Below are 12,562 nucleotides of genomic sequence, written 5' to 3' on the forward strand. Positions count from 1 at the left end.
AACTGATTTAATAACTCTGAGTTCATGTTACCATTTTATAAACTAGCGGATTAACTGTGATAATGTGAGAAATGTTGAAGGTGTCTGATTAAATTTTGGTTTGACTGTAAATTAGATTTAATCATCAGGCTTACGCAGGGGGAATTAGATCAACAGTGACTCTTTGCCAAATAGTCTAAAACAAGCTGACTCATGTACAACATGAAAATGAATAAAGACGGATATAAAATATATCTTTATACACACAGCATAATCACATTAAGTGATACTAAAGCATCACACAATGTAACTAAATTACGCAAAAGGAGAGACAGCCTTGAGTTTTTCCAGTGTTGCACAGGCTGTAATCTCAATCATGATCTAACTGGATTACACACATTTAATTCACTCTATACAAACACCAACACACACCATTCACTAAACAGATCATTTTACTCACTGCGCCAGACCATAAGCGTAATTAAGATCAATGAAAGGCAACAGCACACAGCGTAACATGTTGCATCCACATTAAATGAGTAACTCTTCAGATCTGAGCGGCTCTCTGGCATCAAACACACTCATCTGACACAGTTAACCAACTTATGTGGAGAAAACACAGACTTGTGCACAATGCTGATTTGAACTAGGGTCAAAAAAGTTACAAATATGCCTCAGATTTTTAAAACAGATGCAAACAATGTTGTTGTAAATTCCTGTTTCTTAAAGTCCCTCTGTGGTCAATAATTTCATCCCTTAAAACTCATCTTTTAGCACCAAAATTACATATTTAAAAGTTTTTTCCTTTAAAATTCTTCATGCCTTAAAATAGCTTGAATGTAACTTGACACCCTTGCCTCATTTAGTATGCGCGGTTCTATGAATATGCAAATGAGCCCCGCCTACACTCACTCACTCAGCTCAGAGATCCACTCGTTGACGATCACACGTTGATCTGATTGGTTACAAGGTAGTTTGTGATGTCAGAAACACCAGCGATTTCAAACCGTGTTTTTGAGACTGTCTATGTTTCACTGCAGTTTTAAGGAGAAAATACTCAGCAATGCTGTCGACTTATGAATTTACACATGATTTGTCTTAAAGCATATTAAAAACACCATATAGACATATAAACAACATTAAAAACTGGATTTTCACCACAGGGTGACTTTAACTCTTTCCTCGCCAGCATTTTTTTAAATAAAAGTAGCCAGCGCACGCCAGCATTTTTGATCATTTTCACACAAAAAAAACCATACATTGGTTCAACATGACATCATGACTTTGCGTAAACATACACGCCACTTTCAAGTCAAGTGGCGTGTTATCTATACGCATTTTTAGCTATCCGCGTGTATGTCCACACCGAAACGAACCGTCATCTTCCGCGTGTATGTCTACGCCATTAAATGTCCGAGCGAAACGAAGCAAAATGTATATCTACATCTGGGGAGCGATATATTTTTTCCTATGATGGTAGGGAAAGACTCATAAATGGTATTAACCCCAGTGACGGGTAGGTTTAGGGGCGGGGTTGGGGTAGGTCATATATTTATATATACAGTGATGTAACGTTAAGTCAATGGCGTTGATAAACACGCTGAAAAGTGATTATGCGTGTTGATAGCACGCCAAAAATGGAAATACGAATTGGCGTGTCATACATACGCCATTTCATGAGATCAGTCTGATTGGTTTCACACAGTTCCTCCACCGGCTCCATTAAACTCACTTTAGCATATTCATGAAACCAAAACTACACAAGACAAAACCATAAAAGAGCCACGAAGTTCAGAAGCAGGACTTCTAGACACACCGTGGGTTTTTAAGCTTGAATGATCTATTGGGTCTTTGTCATGTAGAGAACGTGTGTCTGGCGCTGTCACACTGTTGTTTGGGTTGATCTCAAGCTAATATCAATAATTCAGAGCAGCTCGGTGAAACCTCGCACCAGTTTTTGGGAGGAAAGTGGGGGGAGTGACCCAGTTATGCCAAAAACAGACCCCAGCGACTCTATTAGCTCAAAATAAAACATAAGCAACACACAAAACAACAACCTCAGTGACCAACCAAATAGTTGGAATTAGGAGTCTGCAACAACAAAAAATGATATCTCAATATTTTCTGTGATTCTGTCGATAACAATATTTTGTTGAGTGTGTTTTTGTGCTCCAAACTTTCTTTGGTGGAGCACAAAACAAGACATTTTGATACTAAATGTGCATGCTTTTGTTATATGGGCAAAAACACTACACTATTTAATATATTTTATTTTGTGTTCCACAGAAGAAAGAGTAAATGATGACAAAATAAAAATTTCTAGAGGAACTGTAGCTTTAAGAGACATATAAATCACTAACCCGGACTAATAATAAACATTCAGCCATAGATATACACAAATTTACTATGGATGCCACCATATCATTATCGGCTGATATATGTTCATGTTTAATGTTATATATAGGCCCAATAATAAAATTTTGCCAATATATTAAAGCCGATAAATAATGGATTATTTCCTTCAGCTGAGACTCTTCAGATGTGTATCGAATTGCTTGAAATATGATTTAAATCGTTTCAAAAAAGGAAAATCCAGTTCAGTGAAACATGTGCAACGCAAGTCTGTCATATAGGCTACATAAAATTATAATGAGAACACGACTGTATAGGAATGTTGTGAATTTTATTTATTTGTAAGGCACTAGATTTCTATTTATTTATGTATATTTTGATAAAGAAAGTTGGCCATAGGAGTGCAAAATTACTTTTAAAACTTCAAAACTAGGTTATAGGCTACTATACTGTATATGTGCGATATATGTTGACATGCTTTGGGACGTGGCTTTTAATGGTGAGACTTATGTTTTTGCAATCACGATCTGAAAAATTATATAAGAATTTGGATTTAGAATTAGATTCATCCGCCAATATATCAATTATATATTATTTTCGAATATAACTAATTATCGGTTATCAATATCAGACAGAATTGTCATATCTGTGAATCGCTCAAATTTACATTAATCTACTAATTAAAAAAATATTATACTGTATGTCATTATGTCAAAGAGATCTGGGAAAAACAAAGGAATAGGAAAACAAAATGTGAAATTCAATAGAGTGCTAGAGGGATAATGTGTTTTTGTAAGCCGGAAATTAGTTTAACACGTTTAGCACTTCCATTGTCCTGAAGTCATGTGTTTTTTTTAATGGGTTCTTTTGTTAAATGGCTGAAATAAGGTCTGTGGTGAACACAAGCTTAAAATATTTTCAAGTTGTATAAATAAAATACATCAGCAGCTATTCTTCAGTATAAAGCTGTGAATTTAACTTGTGTGAAAAATTGAGATATCATATAAAACATATGTGAATAAAGCAGCGTTTCCAGTACAAAAACCTCACTTTCGCCACTCAAGTTAAAAGTAGTTCAACTTTTGAAAACCATACCTCTATAAAAATAGGTCTCTGCCTTTGTTCATATGGACATCTGCAATCTTTTTCAGCAATAGAGTGCACCATTACTTTACTGAGGAAAAAAATCTGTAGATGGAAAATCTCCATATAAGTGCCTTATGTGCAATTGCTTATAAGGGTGTCACGATTTCGATTTTAAATCGAAATCGATCGAAACTAATTCACAAACTCAAAAATCGAAATAAAAAATGGAATCGTCGATACTGCCACGCCCCCATGTCGCGCCCGTGATGGAAAGTTCGTATCGTTTTACTGACTCTATTGTTCAATCTCGTTCATCAAGATTAACATCATCATTAACTAATCTTTTTTCTAGTCATTTCAGGGGCTTTAAATGTTATACTTTTAACAGGCAAATTCCCCGAACACATCCACCTACGCAATCTTGATCATATTCTGAATTAAGAAATCATTATAATGCAGTCAAAAGTAATTTACAGGGAACATTAATACTTGACCCTCTGAGTATTTTGTTCATTTGTCGCATGACAGAGGCAATGAACGACTCATCACGCCGCGGGAAAAAAACACACGTGTTGAAAGGCTGTGAGTCCTCTAACTTGGATTCTATGCCCGAGCCCGAACTTGGCCGATATTTCCCATCACTATCCTCGGGCCGGGCTCTTGATCTATAGACGTGCACTCCCAACGCAATAGAGTGCGGCGCGGGACTAGATTTGATGGCCGAGTGCGAGCGCGGGCGGTAATGCACTCACTCTGTGTGTGCGGGAGAATAAAAGAATTCGCAGACTCCCGCAAACTACAAATATCTATGAATAAAACATAAAAACTAATACATTTTTTTCATCTGTTACAGAAAAGCAACAAGAACAACTAAAACAAAATAGAAACTATTTACAGGCCAGAGATTCTATTTATAACATGTTTGCAGCGTTGAGCGATTTAGCCAATCACAGACATATGTGTTGATTTCTTGAACGCAATGACCAATCAGAAGCATTTAAGATAGACTCTCCTCACCGCTCAAAACGGACTTTTTGTTCAGTGCTGAATTATGTACGCTGGCAAATCCTCTAATTATAACAAACAAAGTGTAGGCTATATATATAATGAAAGATTAATTGTGCAGTCAGCTTCACTGATAATAACAGAGATGTGTGAGATTGCGATGAACTGATGTCAGCTTTTTAGGAGCAACAGCAACCTGTGCTTAAAAATAAAATCGAGAATCGAATCTAACCGTGACCTTAGAATCGAAAATGTAATCGAATCGAGGATTTGGAGAATCGTGACACCCCTAATTGCTTGTATTATGATTATTTATTAAGTGGCATAAAATTGTCTTAAAATTAAAATAATATTGCTTATCTGAATAATTTCTGGGGCAGTATATCGCCTAACAAAAAGCAGTTATCGTAACAGGCTTAGTTGTACTGTAGGTCTGGTTTTATTGGTTGCTTCCCACCCTCTACACCCACTTTTTCACAGCTTAAAACGTCCATTTTTTGAGTCATTTTCAAATCTGAGGTGAACGACCAGAGGTTAAACAGGGACACTTGAATGGTAGTGTATATTCCTCAAAATAAACGCACACACCACATGTCAGTGGGCTTCTTATATCCCAACAGCTGCACTGAATACCTATAATACCATAGTATTCTCAAGGCTATTCAACCCCTTAACTGTAACCTTTTTTGAGCATAGACGTGAACATGCACTATACAAACTTAAATGGTTGTAATTCATGAATGCTTTGGAATAAAGAACAAGATTGGACTCTTTTTTAAAAAGACACTCTGCAGATTATTGCTGAAGTGAAAGCACTTCAAGAAATGAGAGTTAAAAAAACGTATAGATGTCCAAATGTACTGTACTAAACATTATTATTCAAAATATATATTTTACTAAATAATTTTACTCTGAAATTGCTATAAAATCAAAATCATATGCCTAACCAAGTTGTGTTCCAAATGTAAGTTCCCATGAGATTTAATGTAGGCGTAATACCAAAAATAGCCACCGGGTGAAACCCATATTCCATTGAATTTTGAGGAGTTGTCCTGTAATAAATTAATATTTCTGTCACAACATGACTTCTATCACAAGACAGTCACCAAATATGGAACCTTGAATCTCAGACCTTTCCAACGATATGCGTTTTGTTAAAATTAGAATTTTTTTTATCAAAATAAATAAAATACAAATAAATTTTGTAATATGCAACATGACACCGGCCACTATGGGAGGAGCCTGCTAAAAAGGATTTAAAGTACGGTTTCAATGGTACGGCAAAGTCTAATTTCAAAACTGTTTTCATAGAATAAATTTTGAGATTTTACAATTTCAAAATGATACCTAATTTTTGCTGATTACTAAAATATTTGATAGGAAAAAAAGACAATAAAAAAGCATGCCAAGTGCAGTTAAGGGGTTTATATCTTTTTTAAATAGATCAGGGTTTAAAATAATGCTGTGCTGTACATGTCATTAAAGCTAAATATAAAAAATAAATAAATGACAAAAGCACATTACAATTTTACTAAAATAAAAATAAAAATTAATACTATAAATGAAACTAAAATAACACAGGAACATACGAACATACGAAATGACAGCTTTTTACCCTCAAACAGTATATGTTTACACAAAAATTATGCTGTTGTTTATTAGACCTATTTTCTTTTCTTTTTTTCAACTGACTGGCCAATAAATATCTGATTCATGTGGTTGTACAGTTGCAATCCAATGGCAATATCAAGACTCTCGACCTGAAATGTGCACATAACCATCATTATACCAGCAGACAACAAATGCATTGAGCTAAACCATTGTTACGTAGTCTGTGAGTGAGGTAATTAAGCCAACTGAGTAAAACCCTCTATTAAACAGAATTAAATCTGGGAAAAATAGAACTAAAACATAATAATCCAGTGCTTAAACATCATAAGTGCCCTTGCAAAACTGTTCAGAAGCCAATGTCCAGAAGTTCAGCTTTAAGCCACTAAGGGTGTTTTCACACCTGCCTCATTTAGTTCGGTTGAATCACACTAGAGTTCGTTTTCCCCATTGCTGCGGTTCGTTTTAGCAGGTGTGAAAGCAGCAATCGCACTCGGGTGCGCGCCAAAAGCGGACCAAACAAGCGTACCGAGACCTTCTCGAAGAGGTGTTCTCGGGACGCTTTCAAACGAACTCTGGAGCGGTTCATTTGTGGTGAGAACATGATCCGAACTCGAACAGACACAAGAACTGCGCATTTTTGGACTAAACCAGCTGCTGTAGTCAGCTGCGCTGTGCATTATGGGATGAGGACTAATGTTTGTTGACAGTCTGCACTAGCATGGCAGCTCGCGGACAAACGTGGAGTTCTGAGGAGGTGCGGAGCATCATAGAAACTTGGTCTGATGACCATATTAGCCCCAACTAACTTCCGGGAGCTCTGGAATTTTCCCACACGTTAATTCTTACCAATCGAAGTGCTGTTACCTCTGGCCAACGAGTGAGGTGGATGTTGTCACGTGACCGCATTTTGTTTCGTTTCATCAACTCATCATCTGATTCGGACCAGAGCAATCAGTGTGGTGTGAAAAGGAACCAAAACTCCTTAAAATTATACAAATTATAATTTTTCGCCCTTAGTCCGGACCAAATGAACCGAACTACAGATGTGAAAGCACCCTAACTGTTCCTCTATATGTACAGGGCACTAAAAACGTCTGAACAATCACAACATTGTGACACGGTTCAGTCTGCTGTTTCACAGCGGCAGTAGACGGCTATTTTCTGAGCTTGTTCTGTACTTGTGAATTATTCATACCACAGTATCAGCGCAGGAGGTGGTCTCTGTGTCTGTCATTTGTTCACTCTCTCCTTATGGTTTGCATTGCACAATAAAACTAGACAAAAAAGGTTGTGAAGAGAAAGCCTGACGTTTTAAAAGCTTCAGTTTGAAGTAGTTTTAAAGTCCCCGTGTAGTCAATAATTTCATCCCTTAAAATTCATCTTTAATCATCAAAATTACATATTTAAAAAAAATGTTCCTTGAAAAAAATGTCTTCATGTCTTAAAATATCTTGACTGTAACTCGACACCCTTGCCTCATTTAGTATGCGCGGTTCTATGAATATGCAAATGAGCCCCGCCTCCACTCACTCTCTCAGCTCAGAGATCCACTCGTTGACGATCACACGTTGATCTGATTGGTTACAAGGTAGTTTGTGACGTCAGAAACACCAGCGATTACAAACCGTGTTTTTGAGACTGTCTTTGGTTCACTGCAGTTTTAAGCAGAAAATACTCAGCAATGCTGTCGACTTATGAATTTACACATTGTTTGACTTAAAGCATATTAAAAACACCACATAGACATATAAACAACATTAAAAGCTGGATTTTCACCACTGGGGGACTTTAAAACTTAAAGTTTGAAGGCTTTGAAGATAATACAGTCTATCAGAAAACAGACATTCGAGTTTTAATGGTAGATAGGGAATGTTTTCTAACTGATTGCATTCACAGTCACAATCGATCACGTCTAAAGAAGGTTAAAGACTCAGCAGCTCTGAGAAATGTGCCTTTCAACATTGAACTATTTCCAGATTCTGCAAGCAAGATCCAAACTGCACCAATAACAGTTTATTCAGTTTACAGGAAGTGTGAAATTCTGTATCTCTGATAAACCTATACAAATGCACACTATAATTCAATTGGTGTAGAAATGCAATACACTTCTGTTTAAAAGTTTGTGGTCAGTAAGATTTGAAAAACAATATTTTATTCAGCAAGTATGCATTAAACTGATCAAAAGTGACAGTAAAGATTTGTCAAAAAAGATTATATTTCAAATAAATGCTTTTCTTTTGGACTTTCTGCTTATCAAAGAATCCTGAAAAGACCATGCATCATGGTTTCCACAAAAATATTAACTATTTTCAACATTGACAATAATCAGAAAAGTTCAAAATCAAATTCTGAAGGATCATGTGACACTAAAGACTGGAGTAATGATGGTGAAAATTCAGCTTTGATCACAGAAATAAATTACATTTTATCATACATTACTGATGCGTACTTCAAATGTGTACACCAAGGAATAGTTTCTTAAAGCAGCACTATGCCGTTTTTTTACCTTAACTGAAGGATCCGGGATCCAGCTAGCTGAATAACTATTGTCATGGCTAAACCGGCATATAAGAAGCAGAAAGCTAGGAAAGCATTGTCAGAAGAACAGAGAAAGAGGAAACGGCAGACTGACCGAGCGAGGAGTCAGACACGAGTAAACATCGGACCTGCGTTTTCAGAATGGCAGAAAAAAACGAAGAAAGCGTGGTCGGAAGAGTCTAGATAAAGGTAACGAGAATCTGACAGTGCAAGGAACCGGACAAGAGTCCCACTCAGTCAGGCTTTCACTGTTAAAGTTGATTCCTGCGATTATCATGAGAAGAGTTGTCAATATCTCACATAATTATCAGGACATAAATAAGCCTACACGTTGTAAATATTGTAAATGAGCGCAATTTGCAAACTATTATGATAAATTGCAATAATCATGTCTAACAACATCATAACGGAAATTGTTACGAAATAATGCAACATACATGATGTAACTTTATTGATGTAATTTATTTAGGTAAGCCTAACGCCTACCTCAGGTAACGCGGTAGGCTACTTTATTATTAAAGTGCAGAGGCCGTGAGTGCAGATACGCTCTGCGTGAGTTGTATTTACGACAGAAACGTTAAATACAAGTACTCTACAGCGACTCTAGGGGTCGGTGTTTGACGAAAACGGAAATCCTGTATAGTGCCGCTTTAATATGGAAAGTGGATTGTGCCATGTGTAAGCATGAGATATACTTTCCATTTTAAACATAAGCAACATGTTTGCTACTTAACAAGGAAGTTGTAAGTCCCAGAGTGGTGTATATAAGCTCAATCCTTACTGTACCACCCCAGAGAAACACAAAGGCATGAGGGGGTAAAGCCCAATTTATACTCAAGTCATAGCTACATCGTAGGCTGTGTGTACCGCGCGTACCCTGACGTGCACCTCTGCAAAAATGTAACAACGCGTCAGTTCTACGCAGACACAAGCGGTGTGATTGGTCTGCTAGAACCCCTCCCTCAGGTTTCACATGCTCCCTCTTGCATGTGTAATTGTGTGTTAACGCGAAAAATGGCGCAGAAGTATAAATGAAAACCAACGCATAGCCTACAGCGTAGAGGCTCCGGCGTAGGTCCGACGCAGAAGTAAAAATCCGCCTTGAGACGAAGGAGAAACCCAGAGAAACCATTTACAGCTGGCATGATGGGGTGAGAGGATAGAAAAATGGGGAACAGAGAAATCTGCAATGAAGACCTCCTCTCATGTAGCCTGTTTCTCTCCTATGCTAACACATGTATAAAAATAAGAAATAAGAAATCTCTTGGCAAAAGTAACTGGTGTAGCCTCCGTGATACAACACTAGCCGCGTTTCCATTACCCTTCAAATTGCGTAAATTGAAATTGCGAATTGAAAATACGCCCAATGGAAACACGTCAATTTTGCAAAAACTCCTAGTTATCGCAAAAAAGTTTCTCCGCTTGCATGAGGTGGTTTTTCAGGCAATTCGAAAAATAAATATTTTGCAAAACTGCAATGGAAACAGTTTTTGCGCATTTACAGGTCACCTGACGTAGATGACGCGGTGTGTTTGGACAGAATACGAGACAGAGTTCTTTATTAAATTCATAAAAGACAAAAGGATTACAGGAATACTGGATTCTAAACCTCAAAGAAATGCCACAATCAAGACCTCGAAGCAGAAATGAGGGAGAAACACCCAGAAACACCTCATATGTGCCGCTCACAGTATTAGGGTCTTTCCTTGCCATTAATGCTTGGATAACACACATACGTCTCCTTTGATTAATAATAATGGCCAGTGCAGTGGCTGGGATATAGTAAACCTAAAAATGCCCGTTTCCAGGATTTTTGGAATGACTTATCGCGAGAAAAAAAAGTTTTAGTCGCATAACATTGGTTAATGGAAACGGTGTCATTTTGCAATAGTTTTTTGTCGACATTAATAAAAAATACAATAAAAAATAAAACAAAGTTCTCACCGAATCATCCATGGTGTCTTCTGAACATCTGGATGTTGAGCACTTCTGCGATCCCTCATGGGATGAACACGGCTCAGGTAAATCCTCCAGCAGAAGGTCTGGAGATGAGCTGAGTGGAGGAGTTTCACTGTCCTGCTTCTGTTTCTTCTTCATCCGTTGAGGAGGTTCACTTCGGGATGGAGAGCAGGAACGGAAGAGAGCGCAACTCTTTGACCTCGGCCTGGATGGTTTGTGTTGGTCGTTGTTCTCGAGTGAGGGTCTGCTGTGGGCTTCCAGCAGGTGACAGAGGAAAACGCTCTTCTCTAAATCTACTTCCTGTTGAAGGCGCTTAAGTAAATGGACGTGCTTCCCGTCGGCTTGCGCAAGCAGCTTCTTCAGCAGCTCCTCGAGTCTGAGATACGCCACACCGTTACCTTTAAAAGAGTTACCTTTTAAAAGCTTGAAGTTTGAAGGTTTTTAGTTTTAATTAGTTTAAGTTTTAGTTAAGTAGTTTTAAAATGTGGGGTGGTTACTAAGTTGTTGCTATGCGGTTGCTAGGGTATTTTAGGTGGTTGATATGGAGTTGCTATGCTGTTGCTAGGGTACTCTGGCTGGTTGCTAGGGTTTTGCTATGCAGTTGCTAGGTTATCATGTCTGGTTGCTAGGGTGGGTGATACTATATGGTTGCTAGGGTACACAGGTGGTTGCTAGGGTATTTTGGGTGGTTGCTAGGGTGGTACTATATGGTTGCTAGGGTACAAAGGTGGTTATCAGGGTGGTTGCTATGCGGTTGCTAGAGTATTTTAGATGGTTGCTATGCGGTTTCTAGGGTACTCGGGCTGGTTGCTAGGGTGTTGCTATGCAGTTGCTAGGTTATCCGTGGTGGTTGCTAGGGTGGGTGATACTATATGGTTGCTAGGGTACACAGGTGGTTGCTAGGGTATTCTGGGTGGTTGCTAGGGTGTTGCTAGGTTACTCAGGTTGGTTGCTAGGGTGTTACCTTGTCACCATTACCTTTGCATGCAGGTTTGAGGCCTTGTTCCTCAGTGGTTCTGCCGATTCCTGCGATCTCATCAGCTAGTTGACGCTTAACTTCTCGTGTTTGTCTGAGCGTCAAATTCTCCGTACGTTTCTCGTCCCGACTCCGCCAGTGAAACAGACGGCGAGCCTCCGCCGCACGCTCTCGTCCCAGAGTTTCCCGCTGTCGTAGCAGCTCCTGCGTCTTTTGCTGCTCGAGTCGATACGTCAGATCCCTCAGCGCTCGCTCACGCTCCTCACGGGCCTCGTCCCGATGCCTACGCAGCTCCAGAGAGAAGCGCCGGTGAGCCTGATGGTTTCGACTGCGCTCCACTTCTAACGAGACTCGAAGACGCTCCACATCCCGCCTCGGATCAGGGCCGGAGTCACGCTTGGACCTAATGCAGGACGGGCTTTTCTTGGAGGAAAGAATCGGAGGGTTACGGTCATCATCATCACAGGTTTCGCCCATGATGCCGTTAATGGAGGCCACACAAAAGTCAACTCAGGCCCGACAGAAAGCATGCAGATGCAGGATGAGCATGATGATGTTACACAGATGACAGCATGCATCGCACACACAAGCCAACATGCCTACTGAAAAGAGCAGAGATGAAAGATGATTATCAGCATGCCAACAGAAAGATTCAGAACTTATGTAAAGTGCCCCATTGTGCTCTTTTAAAGGCTCCTAATTTACAATAGGTTTACATGCATATAATGTAAAAAAAACTTTAATTTTCTCATAATGTGCATTTAGCATCAGCTCTTTTCTCACAGTGTCTGAAACGGTTCGATAAAGAATGTCTCTAAACTCCGCCTTTCTGAGAGCCTGCTCTGCTCTGATTGGTCAGAAGACTCAGTCTGATACGATTGGTCAACCACTTACGGCACGCGTCGGAAACCAAACAGCCATTACCGTATCTGAATTTAAGCTGTTCCTCAGCTGTTGAGACACTGTGATACCTACAGTAACGATGGCATGGGTTTTACCGTATTAATCTCATCAAAGGGGATTTGCTTTGGTCTTCTCGACATGAACAACACGAAT

The 12,562-nt window shown here is 38.9% G+C and overlaps 1 protein-coding gene across 7 annotated transcripts in view; it reads right to left on the reverse strand.

The window, feature by feature from the left end:
* The window catches only part of LOC143738540 (RIMS-binding protein 2-like), a 138,974-nt gene extending 126,850 nt beyond the window's left edge, over positions 1–12,124 (reverse strand). For 5 of the 7 annotated variants that reach the window (XM_077230537.1, XM_077230536.1, XM_077230540.1 and 2 more), the window contains exons 1-2: positions 11,509–12,124; positions 10,516–10,928 (exon numbers count right to left, since the gene is read on the reverse strand). In XM_077230537.1, the coding sequence (XP_077086652.1) occupies positions 10,516–10,928; positions 11,509–11,983 (888 nt within the window). In that variant the 5' untranslated portion in view covers positions 11,984–12,124. The remainder of the gene's footprint in view (positions 1–10,515; positions 10,929–11,508) is intronic. The other 2 variants (XM_077230542.1, XM_077230538.1) reach the window with 1 other exon arrangement.
* Positions 12,125–12,562: the final 438 nt, after the last annotated feature.

This window comes from Siphateles boraxobius, unplaced genomic scaffold, assembly GCF_051911475.1.
Source record: "Siphateles boraxobius isolate OS27281-9 unplaced genomic scaffold, OSU_SipBor_1 149, whole genome shotgun sequence".
NCBI classification, from domain to species: Eukaryota; Metazoa; Chordata; class Actinopteri; order Cypriniformes; family Leuciscidae; genus Siphateles; species Siphateles boraxobius.